General features: G+C 42.0%; 1 protein-coding gene across 1 annotated transcript; it reads left to right on the forward strand.

The window, feature by feature from the left end:
* Positions 1-3,059: 3,059 nt before the first annotated feature.
* On the forward strand, positions 3,060-24,420 carry LOC100028887 (ly6/PLAUR domain-containing protein 5). Its single transcript, XM_007491723.2, has 5 exons — positions 3,060-3,191; positions 4,416-4,553; positions 19,323-19,499; positions 21,265-21,411; positions 21,504-24,420. Exons 1-5 carry the CDS (start codon positions 3,146-3,148, stop codon positions 21,761-21,763), a joined length of 768 nt encoding a protein of 255 aa, XP_007491785.1. The 5' UTR covers positions 3,060-3,145; the 3' UTR covers positions 21,764-24,420.
* Positions 24,421-26,351: the final 1,931 nt, after the last annotated feature.

The raw sequence follows: 26,351 nt of genomic DNA on the forward strand, positions 1-26,351 counted from the left end.
CATAGATGTGCACCATTGAATCCAGCCATTCTGATTCCTGCTTTGCCAATGAGGGGAGAAGTATTGCATGATTGTGATCAGACAGTGGAACTCATGCATGGGCCAAATGAATGCCTTAGAGATAAGCCTCTTATTGGTCCAGAAATAGAGTTATACACAGATAGGTCCTCCTATGTTCGCAATGGAAGACAATTCACAGGGGCAGCGGTTGTTAACAATGAAAAAACACTTTGGCATGCATCATTGCCAAGTTCTATCAGCACCCAGGGAGCTGAGCTCAAGGCTCTGCTCATGGTCCTGGAATTGGCTAGAGGGGGAAAAAAAAGAGCTAATATTTTTCCTGGATTCTCCACTTTACATTGGTCATCATACATATGGAAAAACAGAGGGTATAAAACTTCAGCTGGGAAACCAATTACATATGGCAATCTGATAGATCATATCATAAGTGCTGTAGACTTTTCTAAATAGGTGGTAATAATCCATTGTAAGGCTCATACTCATGGAAAGGACAGAATATCGCTGCGGAATGACAGAGCAGACATAACATCAAAGTACACTGCTAGGTTCAGTTCCCACCGTGTGCTGAATTTCTCTCTTATTGAAAGGCATAATCTTACTGAAGCCTATGTCAGAGAAGAGATACAGTCATGGAAAGAGCAACTAGGTGCTAAACTGATCAAAGGTGTCTGGATTGCTCAAGGGGGTAAACCTATTCTCCCTAAAAAGTTATATCAACATCTATGCACCGTAATTCATGCAAAGGGACATTATGGAATGCAAGGGATTCTGGATACCATAAAGAGGTATTGGACAGCACCAGGAATAACTACAAATGCCATTAGAACTTGTCAGGCATGTGAAACATGCAGGAGATATAATCAAGGACATTTTAAGGATTGGGAGGCAGACCACTCAGCTATATGTCTTTCCAGTGTATTCAGAATGATTATATCAACATACCTAAGGACAAAGGATACAAATATATATTGGTTATAGTGGATAGACTGACTAGATGGGTTGAAGCATGTCCAGTCCAAGAAAAGTGACACTGCTACGGTAGTGAGATTTATATTAAAGGAGATTATACCTAGACATGGCATTCCTGATACCATTGATTCAGACAAGGGGTCCCACTTCACTTCCCAGATTCTACAAGAAATCTATAAGAACTTGGGGATTAAGTGCAATTACCATTCAGTATATCGACCCCAAAGTTCTAGACAAGTTGAGCGCATGAACAAAGAATTGAAAACACAAATAGGTAAACTCTGTTCAGAAACACATTTAAAATGGACAAATGTTTTGCTTCTTACTTTGTTCAACATTAGAACCAGGCCTAGGACTGAACTGCATATATCACCTTTTGAAATGCTATATGGTCAGCCTCTTTGGCATGGTATGACAGTAAAGCCACCTTACTTGTCCATGTTAAGGGGGGAATGTGTTCTTCATGAATACTTAAAACAGATACAATGTAGGATTGAAGAACTAAGGAAACTGGGTTTGCTTGTGCAAAGAATACCACTGGATTTTTCATTGCATAAGATAAAACCAGATGATAAGGTCTATGTCAAGAACTTTAATGGAGAATCTCCTACAGAACCAAGATGGATCGGACCAACAACAGTCATAATGACAACCCCAACATCTGAAAAGGTTGATCAAAGAGATCCATGGTTTCATGCTTCACATGTGAAATTATATCCCACCCATAATATTGAGTGGATGTGCATGTTATATATATTACCTATAAGCAATAGCAATCCCTACTGGAAACACAGGAAAGCACATGAGAGCAACCATAACACAGTAGAGAGACCCTTGCACATGTTAACATGATAAAAGGATAGCATCCCTGAAGATATGCAGCCAGTAACCAGACAAAAAAGGAAAACTTGTATTGGAAAGAGTAGCAGCCACAAATAATCTATATAATATTATATACTAAGTCTCTGCCGGCCAACCATAGTTACAGAAAGAAACAATGATTTTATAAATGAATACATGATTCTCTAAATTCTATCTCCAAGATACAGAACTAAAGTAAATAGGATAACTAGTTACAATGGAGATAGATGAGAGATAATGCTAGAGAGATAGATACTGCTAAAGGGGTGCTCTGGAGCGCCAACATTTCCAAGAACAGGGAGGTCCCAGATGTATCAGAAGGGAATGATGGGAGCCCCTCTGATTAGGGAGGACCCTCTCACCCATCACGGCTCCATCCAAGAATCCTAGGCAGGAGTGAAGGTACCTATCAGGCAGGGAGTGAGACAATTATGATTGATCCCTCCAGTGGCCAATGGCCACTGGAGTCAAGGACCCACCCATTTGGGTCCTCAAGGCCTCAGTTCCACCAACTTCAAGGCAACCAGCCCTAAATCTCAGTCCTCTTGAGTGCCAATGTGGTACTTACAAAAGGGCTCCTTGGGATAGCTAGTGATGATGGAGGACATCTAGGAGGAGATAAGACTTCAGGTGGGTCCTGAGGACTAGGTTGTAGAAACTGGCTGGAAGGCTGCAATTATGGGGCAAGGAGGGAGGTGCCCAGTGAAATGTCATCTGAGTAGACTCAAGTTTATCCATGAGGATTATGAAGGAATGTGGTTGGACTGGGCTTCTCTCTCTCCAGCCACACTGGAAAAGGACACAGGCTAAAAAGGAGAAAATAAAGAGAAAGATAAAAAGGAAGGAGACAGGGACAGTGATGGAGGGATGGAGAAAGAGCCAGAAACTAAGAATGGGAGGCAGTCTGTAGAGAGAGGCAGCAGTTTGGAGCAGAGGAGAGGCTTGGTCAGCAAGAAGGACCCCTCCCCTTGCTCCCACTTGGGGCACATACAGAGGGGATCATTTATTACCATCTTAGACCTGGAATAAGTAGGAGAAACCCATCAAGGCAGAGCTGCTCCCTAGTCCTTGATTCCCTGAGTGACCCAGGCTATCTGGTCTCCTACCCCCCCCCATTCAGCTTTCTCAGGTGCCCAGGCACCAAACCCCACCCTGAGAATACTCTGAGGAAAGACCAGCCCAGGGGTTGAAGGGTGGAGGGAGAAGGGAAGGACGGGGGAGGAGGGAGGAGGGAGGAATGAGGAAAAGAATCTGGACCTGGACCTGAAGTACCATTCTTGGCTTCTCCTTCATCATGAACCTTCCTACATCGCTGCTCAGCCTCTTGCTGAGCCTGACAGGTACTGAACAACTTGAGATAGAGGTGGATTAAGGGGGTGGGCAAAGAGCATCATTTTGGGGTCTTTGAGAGAATAGGGGCTGGGGAATTAGGACTCCTGGGACCCTCAGGATAGGGATGGGGAAAGACAAGGAAACTCAGTTCTCTTCTCCATCCTCCTCTCTCTCCTTCTCCAGTCACAATGAGACCAGGGGACTGACTAGGCAGGGAGCTAAGGCCCCTCTCTAGCAGACACAGTGATGGAGAGATGCCCACCCCAGAAGTCAGAAGGGCAGGTGAAAGAAAGAGCTCTCTCCTCTGTCCACCTTCCAGATCCTTTTCCTTAGTGCTTTAGTGTATGTCTGCTGGGGAGGGAAAGATGGGATGAAGGGAAGGAAGGGATTTGGCTCCAGGAGCCTGGGTTATGTATCACCTCATCTCTGAGTCTGTCTTCATGTCCCTTGGCCTTTGTGTCTCCCCGATGTCTCAGAGACTCTCTCACTGTGCCCTCTCTAGCTCAGCCTGCCTCTGTGCCTGTATCTCACACTTTGTGTTTGTCTCCTAGTTTTCTTCCAAATTACCTGTGACTCTGTCTGGATCTCCCCAGGCAGTGACATGACACATGCCACTGTGTCCCAGCTCCAGGCTTCACCTCAGGCTCTCTGAAGGTCCTCTGAGCAGTTCACAGGACTAGAGATTCAGAGTTAGAAGGGAGCTCAGGGGCCATCTAGCTCAACTCCTTCATTTTACAGATGAGGAAACTGAGGCACGGGGACTTTACCAAGGTCAAATAGTACATTTCAAAGGCACGATTTGAACTCTTTTCACTGTGCCATGCTGTACTATACTTCTGTATATGTGTGTATGTATGTATTTATAATATATTTGTTGTTATATTTATAACATAATATATGATATGCATATATATTTTTCTATATTATGTTATATAGGAATAGACAGACCCTATATTCTACTTCCCTTCATTTGTCCCTTCTGTCTGTTGCCTATCTGGGAAGCAGGCATGGGATGCCCCAGAGATGCGTACAGGGACAGGAAATAGGAGATGGGATTCGCCTCCTCTCTGAGAGGAAGTTCCTTCTCAGCATGGGGCAAGGAGATCAGATCAGGAATGGGATACATAGTGACTTACCAGGTCATTCCTTTAATCCCAATGGAATTCTGCATCCCATCAGGCCCTGTCTCCCTCCCCTTCCCAGTTCTCCTGCACAGCCTTTGTCTCCCACAGGTGCCTGGGCTCTTCAGTGCTACAGTTTGGAACGTGTCTTCACGGGTCCTTTTGATCTATCCGGCCTCTCGATCCCCACTGTGACCTGTGGTTCACGACAAAAGACCTGCCTGGAGGCAGTGACTTCCATGAGTACAGGTGAGGAGGGGGACCCCAAGGAACAGCGGAGAGATCATGATGGAATCATACCACATAACTTAGAATCACAGAGTTCGCCAATTGGTCATCCACAGTCTAAAAGCATCCGGTCCAACTTGTTCCAGAGCAGGAATCCCTTCTTCACTATCCCTGATAAGTGGTTCTCTATCCCTTACTCAGTTTCCTCCACTGACAGGGAGCTCATTACCTGAAGAAGTTTGTCATTCAGTGGTTTTTAGTCATGTCTGTCTAAGGGTTTGCCATTTCCATCTCCAGCTCATTTGACAGATGAGGAAATTGAGCCCAACAAGGTTAAGCAACTTTCCCTGGATCAGATTTGAACTCAGGAAGATGAATCATCCTGACTCCAGGCCCAGCCTTCTATCCATTGTGTCACCCAGTGGCCACCTTATGAAAGCAACCCATCCTGATTATCAATATTTGGTTGGTTTTGTTTGTTTTAAATACACCCTTATTTTCTGGCTTAGTTATAACTCTGAGATAGAAGGGCAAGGCCTAGGCAAACAGGGTTAAGTGACTTGTCCAGGGTCACATAGCTAGGAAGAGTCTGAGACCACATTTGAACCCAGGACCTCCTGACACCAAGCTCTGTCCACTGGGCCACCTAGCTGCCAATTCTTTGTTAAAACATTCTTCAAATGAGCCAAGACTTTCCTACCAGAACTTCACTACCCATAATCCCCACAGCTAGTGCTTATTCTGCCCCATGGAGTCCACAAAAATCCAAGTCTAGTGTCTCTTCGGCAGGAGAACCCTTCAAATAACTGAAGACCTCTATCTGGGCAGCCAGGTAGCACAAGGGATAGAGCTCCAGCCTGGAGTCAGGAAGACCTGAGTTTGAATATGACCTCAGATACTTCCAGCTGACCCTGGATAAGTCATTTAACCTTGTTTGCCTCTGAGAGGGACGTGGCAAACCACTCCAGGATCTTTGCCAAGAAAAGCCCAGTGGAGTCACAGAGAGTGGGACAGGATTGAACAACAAGAGCTCTCATAGCACCCCTGAGTCTTCTCTCCTCTTGGCTAAACATCCCTTTCATCCTCCTGTGTTGCCGGCCCCTAGCCATGCTCCTGCTTGTCAATGCCTTTGCTAAAGTATGGCACACCGAATGGGAGATGGTACTCCAGACATGGTCAGACCATGGCAGAATACCAGAGAGCAGCACCAACCCCCTCGTTCTGGGCACCAGACCCTGACCGATGGCCACATTAGCTTCAGGCTGCCAAGGCTCACTTTGGCACACATAGACGTGTAGATTTCTAAGACCCCCCAGATCATTTTCAGATACTACTCCCAGCTTCACTCTGAACTTGGGGGTTTGAATTTTTAAAAATTCAGTGCCAGAGTCTGGGTTCAAATCTCACAAGCTACCTGTGTGACCCTGGGCAAGTCACATAACCCCCATTGTCTAGCCCTTCCTGCTCTTCTGCCTCAGAAACAATACATCTAAGATGGAAGGTGAGGGCTTAAAAATAATTCAATGATAGGACTTCATAGTGATGGCTACTGAATTCTGAAAGGAAGAATCGTCAGGAACTTAGAGCAGGGAGTGTCAGAGATGGGAGAGAACTTAAAGCAAGGAGGGCAGAGCCGGAAGACCCTTAAAGGTGATCCACTTCAATCCTCTGAGAAGGGCGAGATGAGGAAACGCAGGTCCAGACCTTAGATGTTAGAAAGGGAATGACTTATGTGACTGCAAAAATGTGGGTTTCAAGACTGAATTGCCAAAACTGTAAAGATTATTTTTATTGTCTTGGTTTTATATTAAAAATAAGTGTTTGCCATGGGAAAATTCCCAAATATGAAAATACCCAAGTCAGCTGGGTTTATGGAGATTTTTTAATACAAATGAAGGAATTAAGGGAAGGGAGAGAGAGAGAGAGTAAGAGGAAATAGTAGGAAGGTCCTAGGTCAAATGGCCTAGGCCTGTGCCTTAAAAGAGACTAGTCAGTCTTTTATCACTCACCACAAGATTTGTCCCAAGCAAAACTCCAGTCATTCACTGAAATCCTCAACTTCTGAAATTAGTTCAGAGACCCAGCTTCTCCAACTAAGTTCAGAGATCCAGCTCCTCCAAACTAACTCCAAACTCCACTAAGTTCAGAGAACCAGCTCCTTTTTTTTTTAATCTCAAAGAGCTTCTTTTTTTGTTTTTGTTTTTTAAAATATATTTTATTTGATCATTTCCAAGCATTATTCATTAAAAACATAGATCATTTTCTTTTCCTCCCTCCCACCCCCCATACCTCTGTATTCAGGCAGTTGCTTTTTCTCGGTGTTTCCACTCCCATAGTTTATCCTTTGCTTATGAATGGTGTTTTTTTCTCCTGGATCCCTGCAAGTTGTTCAGGGACATTACACCGCCACTAATGGAGAAGTCCATTACGTTCAATTATACCACAGTGTATTAGTCTCTGTGTACAATGTTCTCCTGGTTCTGCTCCTCTCGCTCTGCATCACTTCCTGGAGGTCGTTCAAGTCTCCATGGAACTCCTCCACTTTGTTATTCCTTTTAGCACAATAGTACTCCATCACCAACATATACCACAGTTTGCTCAGCCATTCCCCAATTGATGGGCATCCCCTCGTTTTCCAGTTTTGGGCCACCACAAAGAGTGCAGCTATGAATATTTTTGTACAAGTCTTTGTGTCCATTATCTCTTTGGGGTACAGACCCAGCAGTGCTATGTCTGGGTCAAAGGGTAGATATTCTTTTGTCGCCCTTTGGGCATAGTTCCAAATTGCCCTCCAGAATGGTTGGATCAGTTCACAGCTCCACCAGCAATGAATTAATGTCCCTACTTTGCCACATCCCCTCCAGCATTCATTACTTTCCTTTGCTGTTATGTTAGCCAATCTGCTAGGTGTGAGGTGATACCTCAGAGTTGTTTTGATTTGCATCTCTCTGATTATAAGAAATTTAGAACACTTCTTCATGTGCTTGTTAATAGTTTTGATTTCTTTATCTGAGAACTGCCTATCCATTTCCCTTGCCCATTTATCAATTGGAGAATGGCTTGATTTTTTGTACAATTGATTTAGCTCATTATAAATATGAGTAATTAAACCTTTGTCTGAGGTTTCTATGAAGATTTTTTCCCAATTTGTTGTTTCCCTTCTGATTTTAGTTACATTGGTTTTGTTTGTACAAAAGCTTTTTAGTTTGATGTAGTCAAAATTATTTATTTTACATTTTGTGATTCTTTCTATATCTTGCTTGGTTTTAAAGCCTTTCCCCTCCCAAAGGTCTGACATGTATACTATTCTGTGTTTACCCAATTTACTTATGGTTTCCTTCTTTATGTTTAAGTCACTCACCCATTTTGAATTTATCTTGCTGTAGGGTGTGAGGTGTTGATCTATTCCTAGTCTCTCCCACACTGTCTTCCAATTTTCCCAACAGTTTTTATCGAATAGTGGATTTTTGTCCCAAAAGCTGGGATCTTTGGGTTTATCATATACTGTCTTGCTGAGGTCGCTTTCCCCCAGTCTATTCCACTGATCTTCCTTTCTGTTTCTTAGCCAGTACCAAATTGTTTTGATGACTGCTGCTTTGTAATATAGTTTTAGGTCAGGGACTGCAAGGCCCCCATCATATGTGTTTTTTTTTCATTATTTCCCTGGATATCCTTGATCTTTTGTTCTTCCAAATGAACTTTGTTATAGTTTTTTCTAAATCAGTGAAGAAGTATTTTGGTAGTTCAATGGGTATGGCACTAAGTAGATAAATAAGTTTGGGTAGGATGGTCATTTTTATTATATTGGCTCGTCCTATCCATGAGCAGTTAATTTTTTTCCATTTGCTCAAGTCTAGTTTTAGTTGTGTGGCGAGTGTTTTGTAGTTGTGTTCATATAGTTCCTGTGTTTGTCTTGGGAGGTAGATTCCTAGGTATTTTATTTTGTCTAAGGTGATTTTGAATGGGATTTCTCTTTCTAGTTCTTGCTGCTGAGCTGTGTTGGAGATATATAGAAAAGCTGATGATTTATGTGGGTTTATTTTGTATCCTGCAACTTTGCTAAAGTTGTTGATTATTTCAATTAGCTTTTTGGTTGAATCTCTAGGATTCTTTAAGTAGACCATCATGTCATCCGCAAAGAGTGATAACTTGGTCTCCTCCTTGCCTATTTTGATGCCTTCAATTCCTTTATCTTCTCTAATTGCTACTGCTAGTGTTTCTAGTACAATGTCAAATAATAGAGGTGATAATGGGCATCCTTGTTTCACTCCTGATCTTATTGGGAATGCATCTAGTTTATCCCCATTGCAGATGATATTAGCTGTTGGTTTTAGATATATACTGTTTATTATTTTTAGGAATGACCCTTCTATTCCTATGCTTTCTAGTGTTTTTAATAGGAATGGGTGTTGTATTTTATCAAAGGCTTTTTCTGCATCGATTGAGATAATCATGTGGTTCTTGCTAGTTTGCTTGTTGATGTGGTCAATTATGTGGATGGTTTTCCTAATGTTGAACCAGCCCTGCATCCCTGGTATGAATCCTACTTGATCATGGTGAATGATCCTTCTGATCACTTGCTGGAGAACCAGCTCCTTTTAAAGAGAAATTTCTCTTATGTCACCTCCCCTAAATTTTCACATCTACCAATCACAGTAGATATTTTCCCCAGGACTGACCATTCTTAGTTCACATCTTTTGTTATCACCTTCTCTGATTAGATTCTGTCTTCTGAGTATTTCACATCTCTTTGCTAAGCTTGCCCTTTGTAAATTGCTTGACCCTTTAGTGATTAACTTAACCTTTATAGGTACTTAGTACCCTTTTTGTATTCAATCTAAAAATAGACCTAGCTTAAGGTTCTAGCTTTACTATAAGTATGAGTTAAGAACTTTTCATTGTTCCATCAGGAGTTTACAACTTTATCTTCCCCTAAGGCACTGTCTGAGCAGGGTGGAGTAATTTTAAAAGTTCTCGCATTGTTATAATATGGGAATTACTTAACCAAATATTCTAAGGTATAGTCTGAGCAATTTTAAGATTCACAATTCCCCCCTGATGATCATTGGGAGACTAATCTCCCCATTGATCATTTAACATAATCATCTTGTAGTCTTAAAGCACTTCTAACTACAGATTTATACAATATTCAATTTTCTAAGAGAAAATTAGAGTAGTTAAGGAGGAATAGAAAGAAAGAAAGCAAAACCAATGTTTTGCTAGGCGAATTGACAGAAAGCCAAATTAGGGGCAGTCCCTTTGGCATAAAAGTATTCATTTACAATAAATGTTCAATCAAACTTCAGTTCAATCAACCACACCCAAAGTTTATTCTTGATCTTCTTGGTGTAGTGTAGGTTTTCTGGCATCTTTCTGCAACAGTTCATGCTCTGGATTTAGGAGTTAGCAAGATTCTTCCTTGAAGATCTTTTCTTGAACAAAATCAAAATTCTGGATTTTTATAAAAATACAATCTCAAACAAAAAATCAAAAATCTTGGATTTTAAATTAAAATACGATCCCCCCTGAAGTAGGTGTTAAAAAAACATCCAGTTCACCTCAGGATGCAATGTTGAGTTATAGGGGTATATGAGTCAATTATCAAAAGAAGAGAAAAACACAACCAAAAACATAAGGGGAAAAAATTCAAAATAGGCCCTTGTTATAGGTCCAATTTAAAGTAATTTCTATCCCACACGTCTGTAGGACAGAATGCAGTAATATTTCACTTATCCATTTGTAGCCAAGACTACAGGAAGTTGCCATAATATAAGAAGGAAAGGAACTTGAACTCTATTTTATAGGGAAGTGTCATTCCCTCTTCTGATTTTTTGTCATTCTTAGGGATATAGGGAGCCAGCATGATAGTCAAATTTTGGTACTTTTATGAGTACTTCACAAAAAGTGTAGATACAAAGAAGTCCTATGACTTAACATATGCCAAGCATCGCAACCTCAAGTCTCACACTAATTTCAACTCCTTCCATATTGGTGTAGAAGTTCATCAATCCCACATGGATTGGTTTCATTTTGATCTGTGTGCTCTTTTTGGCACTTTACAGGTTAAGTCTGTGCTCCTTGTTTTTATCCCATTTCCTGGAATCAGACACAAACATTAATCACAGTCCCATAATATTTTATCAATAAATGGCAGGTTCCCATAGTTTAAAGCTTTGGGGTATGCATTGTTATTATAGGGAGTATATATATATATATATATATATGTATATATTAAACTTCTATTACTGCAGAAAAATAATATTAATTATATGTACCTTTACATTACATTACATTTTTTACATTATTTATATTACATTAGTACAAAAAATGAGAAAAAAGGGGAAAATCAATTATTCTCATCAAAAGAAAAGAAAAGCAATAATAAAAATAAGGGAAAAATCAGTAATTCAATGTGTTCTCAAAAAACAGCATCCACTTGTCAATGGATTATTATCTTCAATGCATATGATAGGATACAGTCAATCAGTCTCAACAGAAGAGGCTTTCTTCACATGTGAGCAATGAATCCAAGAGTCCTTTTCTCCAACCTTTATAAATGTTGGGGTAGTTAACAATATTTGGAATGGTCCTTCCCATGAAGGCTGAATTGCTCCAGTACACTTGAAATTCTTAATATACACTTTGTCTCCTGGGTTCAGGTCATGAAGAGAAAAATCTAGTGGTCCAGCTTGTACTGCAGCTCCAGATTCATGAAGTTCATGTAGTTTGTGCTGTAATTCCTGTATATAGGAAGCAATAGTAGTATCTCCCCCTAATAGTGATATATATGCAGGGGGAAAAGGTTTAGCCTGTATAGGCGGATGTCCAAAAAGCATCTCAAATGGTGAGATGTGTAGGTCTCCTCTAGGCCTGCTTCTAAGATAAAATAGGGCCAGAGGGAGAATTTCAGGCCATTTTAAATGTGTCTCAGTGCATAATTTTCCAATCATAGTTTTAAGTTCTTTGTTCATCCTCTCAACTTGAACTGAGCTCTGGGGATGATATGGAACACGGAATTTGAGAGTTTTCCCCAGGAAAGAATATATTAGATTTAGGACAGAATCAGTAACATGACTTCCTCTTTCTGAATCAATGTGTGCTGGCAGACCAAAGCGAGGAATAATTTCTTTTAAAAGCACCTTAGCAACAAAAGCCGCTGTGGCTCGGGTCACAGGAAATGCTTCTGGCCATCTGACCAGTTGATCTATGACTAGACAAATTTTATAACGTCCAGCCTTTGGCATTGTTATGAAATCTATCTGTAGATGCTCAAAAGGTGTGTAAGCCAGAGGACTCCCACCAAAAGCTTTGCCATGAAAGGCATGTTAGTTATATGCTTGGCAGGTATAACAGGCTGAACACACTTTAGAGGCTATAGTAACTATCCATACTCTCTTAACCGAGTCCATGATGCCCTGGGTGCCAAAATGACCATTTTTATGAATAGATTGGCAAATTTGGTGATAGAAACTTCTAAGGAGCAAGGGTTTTCCTTCAGATGACACCCATACTCCATTCATCTGTTTTGCTTTGAATTTTTGTTTCCTTTTTACCACTTCCTTTTCATTATAGGAAAGTGATAAATTTAAGTCATTAGTGGTTGTTAATGTTAAAATTAATTCAGGCCCTTCTATGGCTGCTAGCTTTGCAGCAGCATCTGCTCAATCATTTCCTCTAGAGACAGGGTCAGTGCCACCTATATAGACAAAGCAATGAACTACAGCTAAGGCTTCAGGCAGCTGGAGAGCAGAAAGAACTTCATTAGTAATTTCTGCATTAGCTATAGATTTTCCAGCTGAAGTTAAAAATCCTCTCTGGAGCCATAGCATTCCGACTGAGTGACAAATGCCAAAAGCATATCAAGAATCTGTATAAATTGTTGCCTTTTTATCCTTGGCAATTATACAAGCATGCTTCAGAGCTATGAGTTCTGCTCCTTGAGCGCTAATGTTATAGGGTAGTGAAGCTGACCACTCAGTGGTAAATTCTGAGACTACAGCAGCTACAGTGTAGTGTATGCCATCCCTAATAAAAGAGGAACCATCAGTAAATAAGATCAGATCTGGATTGTCTAAGGGAGTGTCCAAGAGATTATCTCAAGGATTTTCTGCCATGGACACTAGTGTTTCACAATTGTGTAATGGTTCTCCTGAAGTTGGTAAATCTGGAAGCAAGGTGGCAGAGTTAAGGGTAGTACAAAGTTTTAAGGTAATGTTTTCGCTATTTAACAAGGTTATTTCATACCTTGTAATTCTCTGATCTGAGAATGCCTGTGTTCTATGCTTTAGCAACAATACTTCTACCTCATGTGGGCACATAATTGTTAGTGGGCATCCCAATACTAGATCAACAGTTTTTGTCACTAGTAAGGCTGTAGCAGCTACTCCTCTAAGACATAGTGGTGCTCCTGATGCTACTGGGTCCAGATGGGCAGAATAATAAGCAATTGGGCACTGAGAAGGTCCCAAAGTCTGAGTTAAAACACCTGAAGCTACTCCTCTTTGCTCATGTACATACAAAGTAAATGGCTTGTTGTAATCTGGGATGCCTAGAGCAGGGGCAGACAGGATAGCCTTTTTTTAGATCTGATAGAGCTGACAAGTGTTCTGGCTTTAATTTGAAGAGTTCAGGGACCAAATCCTTTGTTAGTGCTATAAGGGGTTTAGTAATTTCCCCATAGCAAGTAATCCATTGTCTGCAAAACCCTGTTGCTCCTAAAATTGCTCTCAGCTGTTTCTTAGTGGTAGGAGTACTTAAATTTTGAATATTCTCAATTCGTTTTGGAGAAATATAGCAAGCACCAGCAGTCAGGATGAATCCCAAATATTCTACTTTAGGGAGACACCACTGAACTTTATCCTTCAAGATTTTATGTCCTCTTTTGTGCAATTCCAAAAGAAGGTGTTTACTATCTTCTTGACATGTTTCTGTGTCAGTTGAAGCCAAGAGTAGATCATCTACATATTTGATTAATTTGCTATCTTTAAATGTTATATTATCTGTGTTGGCTCAAAATTTGCGCAAATAAATTCGGGCTTTCCACATAACCCTGTGGCAGATGACTCCCTATATATATTGTGAGCCCTTACAGGTGAAAGCAAAAATATGCTTGGAGTTCTCATGTATAGGTATGGCAAAGAAAGCTGAGCACAAGTCTACTACTGTAAAGTATGTAGCTGTGCTAGGAATAGAGGAAATAATAGTATTGATGTTGGAAACTATGCAGTGTCTCTTTATAACGTGGTTATTCACCGCCCTTAGATCTTGTATGAATCTATAGAGGTGCTTGCCATTGGGCCCTCTTTTTGGTTTTTTAACCGGCAGGATGGGTGTGTTGTATTCAGATTTGCAAGGGATTATTATTCCTTGTTTAATTAATGAGTTAATAATTGGAGTAATACCTTCAATTGCCTCTTTTGAGAGAGGATACTGAGGAATGGAAGGAGGTGGCCTAGATTTAGTTTTTATCTGCACAGGAACAGCCAACTTAAGTAAGCCTACATTGGAAGAAGATGTGGCCCAAAGAGACTCCAGTATATCTTCAGGTATTACAAAAGCGGGAGGCTCTTTTGCCTCCTGGCTCTCTGAGAGGAGTACAGGGAGTAAATTTAAAGATTCCTCCGGTACTTCCAATGTTAAGGAACCATCTGGGGAGCAAGTTATTGTGGCTCTGAGTTTGCATAGAAGGTCCCTCCCCAGAAAATTTAAAGGGGAGTCAGGCATCAAAAGGAAGGAATGTTTTACCTCTAAGGGTCCTACAGACACCATACTAGGGGGAAGTTTTTTAACTCTTTGGGGTATTCCTGATACTCCCACTACACTTTGTGAGTCAACGGAATAACAATTTAAATCTGGTACATTCTTTAAGACAGACCTGTTAGCTCCAGTGTCTAAGAGACAATCATAATAGGTGTTACCCACCTTTAAGATAACATGGGGTTCATTAGTATGGGGAGGACAGTGGATAGGGACAATGGGTAGTAGGACATCAGGGTCTGGAAAATCAAAGGTTGTATCCTCTGATCCCTGTGCCGCAGCCCCCTCCCCCAGACACCTTCATTGTGTTTGGGACATTCCTTGGGCACTCCCCTGAAGGGAACCCCTCTGAGGGGCATTAACACCTCAGAGTATTTTTTGGACAAGCACCATTTCTTATATATTGTTGTTGGGTATTATCATTTTCTTCATTTGAATCACTGTCATTATTTTCCCAATTCCTATTTCTATAATTTTTGTTTCTAAAGTTCTTATTTCTATAGTCATTATAATAATTTCCATAATTTCTAAAATTCTGGTTTCTATGATTATCATCATTTCTATAGTTATAATTTCTAAAGTTATTATTAAACTGTATTCCTTCCGCTAATCATGAGAAAAGTTCTACATTCTATAATTCTGTGGCCCTTCTTCCCCCAGAAGTGGCAAGTTACTGATTTATCTGTGGATTCCTGCAAAGGGACTATAGTCTCTCCCTTATTTTTCAATTGTCTCTTTAACATTTCAATTTCTTTATTTAAGTCTTCCACTAACATATTGAGTTCCTCAGGTCTTTTTAAATGACCCTCATAAACATAGGTTGCTACTCTCCTCAATTCTTCGAGGTCCATAGAGTGTCAATTAGGACAGCTAGTTTTAAAGTAGTTTTTTACCACTGAACAACAATTCTCAATGAATTGCCTTCGTATTTGCCTAATGTCCCTTTCTCTGGATAAATCAACATCCCTATATGTATTCCCTATGTCAACAAGTCTGTCCATAAACTGGGAGGGAGTCTCATCAATTTCTTGTCAGGTTCTTTCAAATTTTGACCATTTTTCAGGTCTATCAGAGCAAGTTCTCGTGGCTGTCAATAATGCTTCTCTGGCCTGGTTTAGTTTTGTATGATCTAGTTCAACATTGGGGTTCCAATGTGGATCTTCAGTTGGCCAATAATGTCCACTTCTACCTCATTTCTGATTAGCCAGAGAGATGATAATGTTTTTTTCTCTTTTTGTTAAAAATGTCTCTAACAAATTCTCAACATCCATCCAAGTGGGGTCAAAAGTTCTGAATATGTTTTCTAATTTTTTTATAATTAACATTGGTTCTTCCTCAAATGATGGAAGATCTTCCTTAAATTTATTTAAATCCTCAGGGTTAAAAGGTGTGTGATGTCTTACAGATACCAAGTTCCCATTTTTATTAAAAGTGGGTACTTCCCTTAAAGGAAATAACCGATCTGAATTATTTGGTACTACTGTTTCTGTTTCTAGGCTTCTTAATCCATTCTCAATGGGGCAGGTATGATAAAGAGAAGTGTTGGGCACACTGAGGGAGAGGGTTTGTTGTTGTCCCATAGTGCCAGAAGGATCAGAGGTAGGAAGGGTATGGGAATTGAATTGGGCAGGGTGGGAAGGAGGGGCAAAGGAAGAAGGGTTAGTAGCTGGAGGAAAAGATTCAGAAGTGTTAGGATTGGAGGAATGAATAGGGTGTGAACTTAGGGTGGAGGCATTAGAATGGTCAGTATGGGTGTGGTGTGAACTTCGGGTGGAGGTGGTAGGGTGGTCAGCATGGGCAGGTTGTGAACTTAGAGTGGAGATGGTAGGGTAGGAAGCATGAGTAGGGTTTTCTGAGGCCGAGGGGACAGGGGGAGGGGTTGGTTGGTTAAGAGTCGGGGGTTCTGAGTCTGAGTTGGCAGGGGGAGTAGTGGGTTGGTTAGGAGGGTTAGTGTTTTTCATAAAAACTCTGATCTCCCCCATACTTTTCTCTAACAACTCAAGCCAAGTATTTAGTTCTGTATTTTGTTGAATATTAGAAGGAGCAATCGGTTGGTTTGACTGAGAAATGAGTTTTTTTTTAAGGAAATACAATATTACAGCTACAACAATTAAAATCTCAAGGGAAAGTAATATGTCAATTAGACTTTGCCATAAGTTCCATGGGATGAGCTATTTCAGAGAGAAAAAGAATTCTATTTTTACAAGTTTGGTCATGGAGCTGATGAGCCAGCTGTTACGTAAGTTGAAGACCAATGTTTGTACTGTAAAAAAAAAACAATGTATTTATTGAAAAGCCAGTTGTTAACTAAGTTGTTAGCTGGCTGTAACCCCATATTTCTAAAGTAAGCATGTGGGAAGCAGGACAAGGTCAAAAGCTTTTCCCAGGTCATTCTTAATCCTAATTTAGGCAATTGTTCCCTAAAGGAAAGGATATTTAGAAACAGCTCTCCTAGCCAGGACCTTAGGGCCCTGTTGCTAAGATTTAAAACAGCTGTGTTCTATTTAATTAAAGGAGAAAATGAAAGGTTTTTTTACTCACCCTCTCTTGCAGATGTGTTTTGGAGCTGAGTTAGCATCCTTAAAAAGACTGACTGACAGAGCAAGTAATAAAGAGAAAAAGGAAAGAGATTTCACAGAAATTTTTGAGGGTTTTCGTCACAACCTGCCATAAACTAGATCCGTGAAAATATGGGTTTCAAGACTGTGAATTGCCAAAACTGTAAAGATAATTTTTAGTGTCTTGGTTTTATATTAAAAATAAGTGGTCACCATGGGAAAATTCCCAAATATGAAAATACCCAAGTCAGCTGGGTTTATGGACATTTTTTTTAATACAAATGAAGGGATTAAGGGAAGGGAGAGAGAGAGAGTAAGAGGAAATAGTAGGAAATGGTCTCTTAAAAGATATTAGTCAGTCTTTATCACTCACCACAAGATTTGTCCCAAGCAAAACTCCAGTCATTCACTGAAATCCTCAAATGAGTTCAGAGACTCAGCTCCTCCAACTCCAAACTGCAACTAAGTTCAAAGAACCAGCTCCTCCAAACTAAATCCAAACTCCAACTAAGTTCAGAAAGCCAGCTCCTCCAAACTAATTCCAAACTCCATTTTCACATCTACCAATCACAGTAGATGTTTTCCCCAGGACTGACCATTCTTAGTTCACATCTTCTTTTGTTATCACCTTCTCTGATTAGATTCTGTCTTCTGAGTATTTCACATCCCTTTGCTAAGCTTTCCCTTTGTAAGTTGCTTGACCTTTTAGTGATTAATTTAACCTTTATAGGTACTTAGTGCCCTTTTTGTATTAGATCTAAAAATAGACCTAGCTTAAGGTTTTAGCTTTACTATAAGTATGAGTTAAGAACTTTTCATTGTTCCATCAGGAGTTTACAACTTTATCTTCCCCTAAGGCACTGTCTGATGTGAGGTTTAAAAGAGTGGGATGCCATAAACTGTAATATTTAAAATAGTTGGCAGGCCATAAACTGTTATAATTAAAATAGTGTATGGCATAAATTGTTATAATTAAAATGGTTGATAGATACAAATTGTAGTGAGTTAAAATGGTGGAAGATATAAATTGTGATAGATATCAGAGAGGGTGAGTAAATTGTGACCGCAGAAAATATGTTTCACTACAGTGTCTTGGTTTTTAAATCAAATATAAGGTCGTCACCAGGGAAATATTCCCAATTATTCAATATGCCCAAGTCAAATGGGTTTTATAGAGAATTTAATTAATAATACAATGAGTAATCAGAGAGAGAGAGAGAGAGAGAGAGAGAGAGAGAGAGAGAGAGAGAGAGAGAGAGAGAGAAAGGAAATAAGTATGAAGGACCTTAAGCCAACATCGCCTAGACCTGAGTCATAAGAGAGAGATCAGTCAGTTAGTCTTTTATCACTCACCACAAGGTCTGTCTAAGCAAGGATTCTAGGGACACCAGGCCAGCTTCATCTCAGCTGATTTCACCAGAGAGAGTTCCAGCCAGAGTCCTCCTCAAAGAGAGATCCAGCCAGAGACTGTTTCAAAGGGTCTCTCTCCAGAGCCTCCAGAGGGACAGAGTCCCCTCAGAGGAGTTCCAGTGAGACCTCCTTAGAGATTGTCCTCCAAGAGCTTCCCTTCTCCAGAGCCTCTCTCAAGAGATTCTTCCCAAGCGATCATCATAAGAGCTTTCTCCAAAAGGATTGTCTCTTCTCAAAAGATTCTGCTTTATCTTATATAGGGGTTTTTCTCCTATGTCACCTCCCCTAAGTCCTTACATCTACCAATCACTGTAGACGTTTTTCAAAGGACTGCCCATCTGAATTCCTGCTAAGTCGACCAATCTCCTCAGTAATTCTGAACCAGAAAAAATGCTGTTGTGTCGACTAATCTCCTCAATAAGTCTGAACCAGTGAAAACACAGCTGAGTCAACTAATCTCATTAAGAGAAAACTTGCCCGACCCTTTTAGGTACCTAGCATCTCATTGTATCAATTCTAAAGAACAGGCATGGTTCAAAGAACATTGGTCCAAGTACTTTCATTGTTTAGCAAGGAGTTTTCTCCCCTAAAGCAGTCTTAAGTACGGGTGGAGTAGAGGTCCTCCCATTTCTGATCCTGGCGAGTTCTCACATCAAAATGGGGAATGTTTCCCTGTAGGGAATTTGTTCCAATGGAGGATTCCTCAATGTGGAAATTTTTAACATTCACAAGTCTGAGAAATTTCAAGATTTACACTGAGCAAGGTGGAGTAATTTTAAAAGTTCTCGAATTGCTATAATATGGGAATTACTTAACCAAATCTTCTAAGGTATAGTCTGAGCAATTTTAAGATTCACATTTACTAAAGGTCACATAAGCTGAGAGAAAGAGTGCTGGGAGGGAGGAGTGACCTTGTGTGGAATAAAAATAGAGTCAGTTAAAGCCTGAGAAAAATGAGTCAGAATGGTAGACCCTCAGGGAGGAGGACCCTTTGGGGGGAGCTGATTGAGGCAGAGAGGCTGTGATGGGGTTCAGTCCTTCCCCTTCTGCTCCTCCCCACCTCCAGGTTACAGAAACTCGGTGACCCTGGTGAAAAAGGGCTGTTCTTATGGGGAAGGCTTCGGGGAGATGACCTCAGGTGGGGACTCACTGCCTCCTGACTACACCATGGTCCTTCGATGCCAGGAGGATCTGTGCAACCGCCAGATTGACAGCCACGACAGCATCCCCAACCTCAGCCCAGGTGAAGTGAAGTGGGGGGGGAGTGGGGCAGCCTGGGGAGGTCTCTGGGGTCCACAGAGGAGGAGCTCTGAATGTGTGTTCATCAACAGAGAGATTGAGCAACAGAGCTGGAAGGGCCCTAAGAAGGGAGACCCAGGGACATCTAGGTGGCTTGGGGAATAGAGAGCCAGACCTAGAGATGGGAAGGTCCTGGCTTCAAATCTGACCTGAGACCCTTCCCAGCCATGTGACCCTAGGTGCAGGGAGCCATCAAAGACCACACTGTTTGACACAGTCCATGTGGAAACCGGGGACTGAAAAGCAGCCCCCAGGAAGGATGGAAACATCCACTGAAACCCCACTAAGATACTACCTCACTGTGTGACCCTGGGCAAGTCACTTAGCCCCCATTGCCCAGCCCTTACTGCTCTTCTGCCTTGGAACCCATATTTAGTATGGATTGTAAGACAGAAAGTAAAGTTTTTTAAAAAGTTAGCCCTAGAAGGGAGACCATAGGTCAGGTCTGGGATGTCACAGTCAGGGTCCTGCCTCACTAGCAACTCCAGGGTTCCAAACACTTGGTGAACAATCAGTCAAAATAAATTAAAAAAATAGATAACAAACGGAAAACAGCTTAATCATTACAGCCATGGGACTGCTTTGTATCTCAGAGCTGCTCTGCTTTCCCGATGTCTGATCTTTATTTTTATATTCATTCTCTTGGCATACAGATACACAAAATCAGAGAGAGATCATTGGAAAAGTGATACATCAACTTTTAACAAATCACTTGATTAACATTCTATATTTTTGCATTGTGATTACAGACAGAACAAAGTTACCACAAAAGATAAATGATTTCATCACAGGTGGCTTAATTTTCTCATTACCTTGTGAGAAGTTTTGAGCTTACAAACAATCAAGAAAAATTATGTATTGCTTTTAATAAAATGGAATAATTAATCAGCAGTTCTTAGAAGACAATTCAACAATCATATCATCAAGGGTGAAGGGTCTGGGAACACAATTTAAATTTAGACTGGTGGCTTCTAGAGAGTTCCGGAGTCACTGAGGCAAACTGAAGCTTAGTGTACCTGTACTGTACCTGTACATATTGTATGGGCTTCTAGGATTGATTTGTGTGTTGGCTTCATGAGAAAGTTTTGGGCTTGGCCTGTAGCTGCGGTTTTGCTGGGAATTATGTACTTAAGTAAAAGATAAGCCATGACAGTCTTTTGGGATTGGGTTTGAGGGTCTGCTCTTTTGGTGGTGTTTTGGGGAATTAGGGTACATGTGCTTTGCTCTTGCATTATTTCTTTTGAGACTAGGGGGAATAATAATCATGTCAATTCATAGGTAAGGGGCATTGATGAAAGAAGTCATGCAAAAGGGGGATAGAGTGGGCAGTCACATCTTGCCAAGGACCACTCTGTGGTCTCTCCAGCTACCACGCGTGATTCTGTCAACGCATCGTGGACTGATGGCCCCCAGCACTGGGAGAGAGCCTAGAATACAAAACGGCAGAGCTAAGAGGGCCTTAGAACAGAGGATGTCAGAGCTGGGAAGGACCTTGGGCTCTCAAAGCTGGGAGGGCTCTTAGAGATGACCTAGTCCAACTCCTTCATTTTAGAACCTAAGAACCCTTAGGTCTGGATATGTAATTCTAGGTGCCTGCTGCAGGCCCTCATTCCCAGCATATTTGACAGACAGAGTCGGGGATAAGGATGGGGGACATTTCAGGATCCAAGGGCCCACCTGACCTGGCCATGTCCTCTCTCCCTCCCCAGCCCCAGATCCTCCAGAGCTCAGTGGCACCGAGTGCTGGGCATGCATCAGTACCAAGGCTGAGGATTGTGAGCTCCAGAACTCCCGCAAGATTAAGTGTCATGGAGGCCAGAGTGTGTGCTTCCAGGGTCAAGGCTCCCTGACCATTGGTGAGTAGGAATGGGTGCGACCCACTGGAGGAGCCCTGGGCCTGGTGGGAGCCTCATTCCTTCTGCTGACCTCTGGCCTCCTCCCTCTGCAGAGAACTTCTCCATCCCCATCTATGTGAAGACATGCCAAGAACCCACATGCACGGTGATTGGGGCCACCACTCAAAGTTCAGACAACTACCTCAAAGGCTCCTGCTGTGGGGAGAACTTCTGTAACAGTGGTTCCAACAGACAAATGGACCACATCAATGATACTGCCCCCTCCCATCCCACTGGCCTCGTGGGTCTCCCACTGTTCCTGACCATCTCCTTTCTGTTAGGGCCACTGAGAGAAGCCCTGGTTTCCCTTTGATCTTGAGGCCTTCAAGGATTTGCTGAGAGAGCCTTAAATCCTCAAGCCTGGGACCTGAGCAGGTGCCACTGCAGAGGAGGTGATTCTCCAGCCTCTGGGAGAATCCATCCAGTGAAGGGGAGCTCACTCTCTCTTGGCAATCCATTCTACTCTAGGCAGGGTGGGTTATTAAGAAGGGCTTCTTCCCATAGAACTGAAGACATCCCATCTGAGGCTTCTCCAGCTTCCCCATCCCACCTTCCACATCCTCTTTGTTCGGTGTTCTTCATGATGAGACAAACAAAGCAAACAAAGCCAGTCTAGTCCTCTTCTGCCTGACAACCCTTCAAATATTTAAGGCAGCCACCAATTGCCAGCCCACCACTCCAACGGCTTCCCCTCTGGCCATTAAATGTCCCTTGAACCTTGCCCATATCCCTACTTGGTATGTTCACCGGGTCTTCCCAGGGCCCTGACCTAGCTTGTCACTATCCTTTCCATTTCTCAACACCCCCACAACCCTCTAAGGCCATAAATTGAAGAGAAGGTGCCAATCTTCACCAGTAGAGAGCATTTCCTCACCTGGGAGTTCCCTAGACCACTCAAATCCCAGTTCCCCTTCCTATCCCTAGACATTAGTGTATACTTCAGGACCTGCTGTCTAACTTGTCTAACTTGAAGAAATGCAAATTGTTTCATTGCCAGATACAAAGTATACAAATCCTAAAGGCAATATCTCAAGAACCATCAGGCTAGGTAGTCAGGGGTACAGTCCAGAAAGTCCTGGACATGAGTCAGGAAGACCCGAAATCAAATCTAGCCTCAGACACTTTTTTTTAAACCCTTGGACCTTATATCTTATCGTCAATACTATGTATTGGTTGCAAGGCAGAAGAGTAGTCAGAGCTAAGCAGTGGGGGGTTAAGTGACTTGCCCAGGGTCAAACAGCTAGGAAGTATCAGAAGCTAGATTTGAACCCAGGACCTCTGTCTCTAGGCCTCATCTCAATCCACTGAGCCACCTAGCTGTCCCCCCCCAGACACTTAGAAGTACTGTGTGAATTTTAAAACTATTCCACCCTAACCAGACCATACTTTAGAAGATCTGATTTAGCTATTTCCTGATCAATAACAATAGAGATTCTTGGACTAACAGAATCAGGTCTTCGGAACCCTGAATTTCTCCACCCTCCTTAGTTTAACAAGATTAGGAAGGTCTGCACCAAATCAAGATTTAATTATCTGAGGAAAGGGCCTTCAATAGACATGTGCAGAAAAAGCAGACAGACCCCTGGGCTGTCCTAAGTCAAGATAAGCTATCACTGGTACAGATGAGATGCAGGAAAGTTACATAAAACCGTCTATGTAAGGCACATCACTTCCTCTCTCTTCCTCTTTCTCTAGAGAGGCGACTCTTTCTGGCAGTATGCTAGGCTTTCTGACATCTTGGAGTGGTGGCAGTTATTTGTCTGGGTTTGGTGGTGAGTTTTGCCCTTGACCTGATTCAGGTTCAGGCATCTTAGCTGAGCCCTTTTGGAGGTCAGACTGATTCCTTCCTCCTTCACATTCAAACCCTTACTTTCTAGATCTTCTAATCTTCCCGCCCAGTACTTCCTTCTTCCTTCTTAGAAATCTTCTCCACTATATCAATTAAATCACCATAAAATTTCCAGCTGACTTGGGTATTTTATTATTTGGGATTTTCCCTGGCGACCAAATTAAATTTAGATTTTTAAGTCACAACACTAAAATTATCCTTTACAACTGTGACCCTTGGCAAATTATTTGACCTCAGTGGCCTTAACTGTAAAGCAGAAATAATAATGGTGTCTGTCCTTGGAACTCATTTCTCTACACTCACTACTTTTTCAGACATTCCTGTGATTTCCATTATCTCCTGTATGTATCTGCCTGAGTACAGTGCCTGGCACAACATGGTAGGCTCTTGGTAAATATCTATTGACGATGACTGCCAAACTGCCTCTTCAGCCCTCCATCCTCTGTCTCTGTTGCTGCTGTGATGGTGACCTGGTGTGTATATGCCCAGACCCCTTCAACTTGCTCATCTGATGCAACTGTCCCGTGTGGATGAACCTGAGAAATGAGGATCCTTCTGAGAGAGAATAGTGGTGACTTTATGAGAGGGGGCCTGTGTTCCCTGGGAAGCAGATCATGCCTGCACATTCTGTGACTGGTTCCTGCTGGCTAACACCACACAGGGCTAGAAAGAGCCTTCTTCGGACCCACTGGCATCACTAGAAGGCAGGCCCCAAAGTGCTCCCACCATCTCCATGTGCTTTGTCGCCATCTAAAGGAGTGTGGCAGTCGTAGGGCCCCAAGACACCAGGCCTTTTTCTTTGTTCTTTTCTGAGGCTTAGGGAGTAGAGTCTCCAACTTGGTCTGGAGAGCAAGCCATAGCAATATGGTGGTCAAGATCCAGACCAGCCCTGATGTTCCAAGATGCAAAGCAAGATCTTTGAGAGTGAATGATGGGAGAGTTCATCCAGTAATCTGGACATGATCTTGGTGCATCCAAAGCTCTATAGGAAGTGAGCTAAGTTTGGAGGTATGATCGCCTCACAGGCATTGGGGGAAATGTTGGTACTGTCTCGGGGTTGTAAACAAAGGTAGCTGACCCAGAGGGTTCTCGGTACTATCTGTTTAGTGGGAGAGCTCCCTGATATCAGCTCCACTGATAAAGTGGGCCATTGGCCATCCCGATAGAGCCAGAGAGGCTGAGGGACCGTGAGGTATTTTATAGCAACTAACAAGATAGCAGAGCAAAATTCCCGGCTACATAGACTAGAAAATGAAAGCCTCTGATCTCAGTCTGCTCTCACCAGCCCTTGGACCTCCCCTTCTAGAACCAACCCCTAATTAGCCACAAACAAGTTTGTGATCAGGGTCACCAGGCAAAGAGAAAACAGTTCCTCCCTGCACGTGGGAGTCATCTGCAAGAGATGGGAGTTGTCCTCAGGTGACAGGATTCCTCTGGGAGTCACTCATAAGAGTTTAGGTGAAGCCTGATCTTCCCCACAAAGGAAGTGCTGAGGGAAGCTGCAAGAATGGAGATACAAGTGATAAGATCAAAATCATGGCCCAAGTGAGCTGGGCTCCCTGAGCAAAACTTACAAAGGAGAGCATTCAATCTAGGCTGATTAAACCTTAATATTAGAATTTAAATCCATTTTCAGTTTTACAATACTTACTTTCTAACTGTGTTTTTTTCCCTAGAAAAGTTCCCTTTGCAAAAGCCAATTTCTGCTAAATTGTTCAACAGAAGGGGGGGGCTAGTCACTGGCCCCCTAACAACAGAGGAGAGAACACAGTTGGTGGAGAGTCAAGCTCCTTTTTCTGACTTAAGTATTTCTCTTGATGACATTACCAGGCACTCAGGCTCTCCTCATCCTAAGCTGGAGTGTAGCAAGCCAGAAGTTGTTATATGAGTAGTAACATGGTCCCTCCACCTCTTGTGCTCGTCGTTCAGTCGTTCAGCCATAGCTGACTCTTCAGGACCCCGGGGACCCCAGCACACCAGGCCCTTCCATCCTTCACTGTCCCTCAAAGTCCATCCAAGCTCATGTTCATCACTTCCATGGCACAGTCTCTCCATTTCAGCCTTTTGTCTTCCATCTTTCCTAACATCAGAGTTTTCCCAGTTTTCCAGGGAGTGTCACGTCGTCTTCTCATTCTGTGGCCCAAGTAGTAAAGCTTCAGCTTCAGTATTTGACCTTCCAGCAAATAGTCTGAAGCAAGTTCTTCAAGTACTGACTGATTTGATCTGTGTTGTCCAAGGGCCCCTCAAAAGTCTGATCCAGCACCACCATTCGAAAGCATCACGTTATGGCACTCGGCTTTCCCCCTACCATCTGTTGCTATGGGCATACAGACCTTCCTCCACAAGGTACTGTCTCTGCTTATTTCTGTGCTGTCCCGATTGCCACAGCGTTCCTTGCATCTTTTCATTTCTTGGCCGCAGTCGCCATCTGCAGTGATCTTTGACCCCAAGACGATAAAACCTGACACTGTTTCCATTTCTTCTGCCTCTATTTGCCAGGCAGTAATGAGACCAATTACCATGATCTTAGGTTACTTGTTTGTTTTTAATATTAAGTTTCAATCCAGTTTTGGTACACTCCTCTTTCAGAGTGGCATCATCTACATGCCTGAGATGGTCCATATTCCTTGTAGCAACATTAATTATAGCTTTTGATTGGATTGGCATTTCCCAAGATGTGCTTTGCATATGAATTAAATAAATAAGGTAGCAACAAGGGCCTTGTCACATTCCTTTTCTGATCCTTCGACCAATTAGTTCTTCCACATTCAGTTCTAACTATTGCTCCTATGTTTGCATGTAATAATATTTTTTCCAAATTATATATACAAACACTTTTTAAATATTCTTTTTTGTTTTTATTCCAAACACCCTCCCTCTCTCCTTTCTCTGTCCTCTCCCTGAGAGAACAAGGCATTTGGTACAGATTATACACATGTGATCGTATAAAACATATCTCCATATATCTGTTGCTTCTTGATCCACATAGAGGTATTTCAAGAGACAAGTAAAATGATCTGGCACTCCCATCTCTTTGAGGATTTGTCTAATT

The sequence above is a fragment of the Monodelphis domestica genome, chromosome 4, assembly GCF_027887165.1.
Source record: "Monodelphis domestica isolate mMonDom1 chromosome 4, mMonDom1.pri, whole genome shotgun sequence".
Lineage (NCBI taxonomy): Eukaryota > Metazoa > Chordata > Mammalia > Didelphimorphia > Didelphidae > Monodelphis > Monodelphis domestica.

Coding starts and splice junctions, on each gene's coding strand:
- LOC100028887 (XM_007491723.2), top strand. CDS start 3,146: ATGAACCTTCCTACATCGCTGCTCAGCCTCTTGCTGAGCCTGACAG. Junction 4,554..19,322: donor AGTGACTTCCATGAGTACAG/GTGAGGAGGGGG, acceptor CCCCACCTCCAG/GTTACAGAAACTCGGTGACC. Junction 19,500..21,264: donor CATCCCCAACCTCAGCCCAG/GTGAAGTGAAGT, acceptor CTCCCTCCCCAG/CCCCAGATCCTCCAGAGCTC.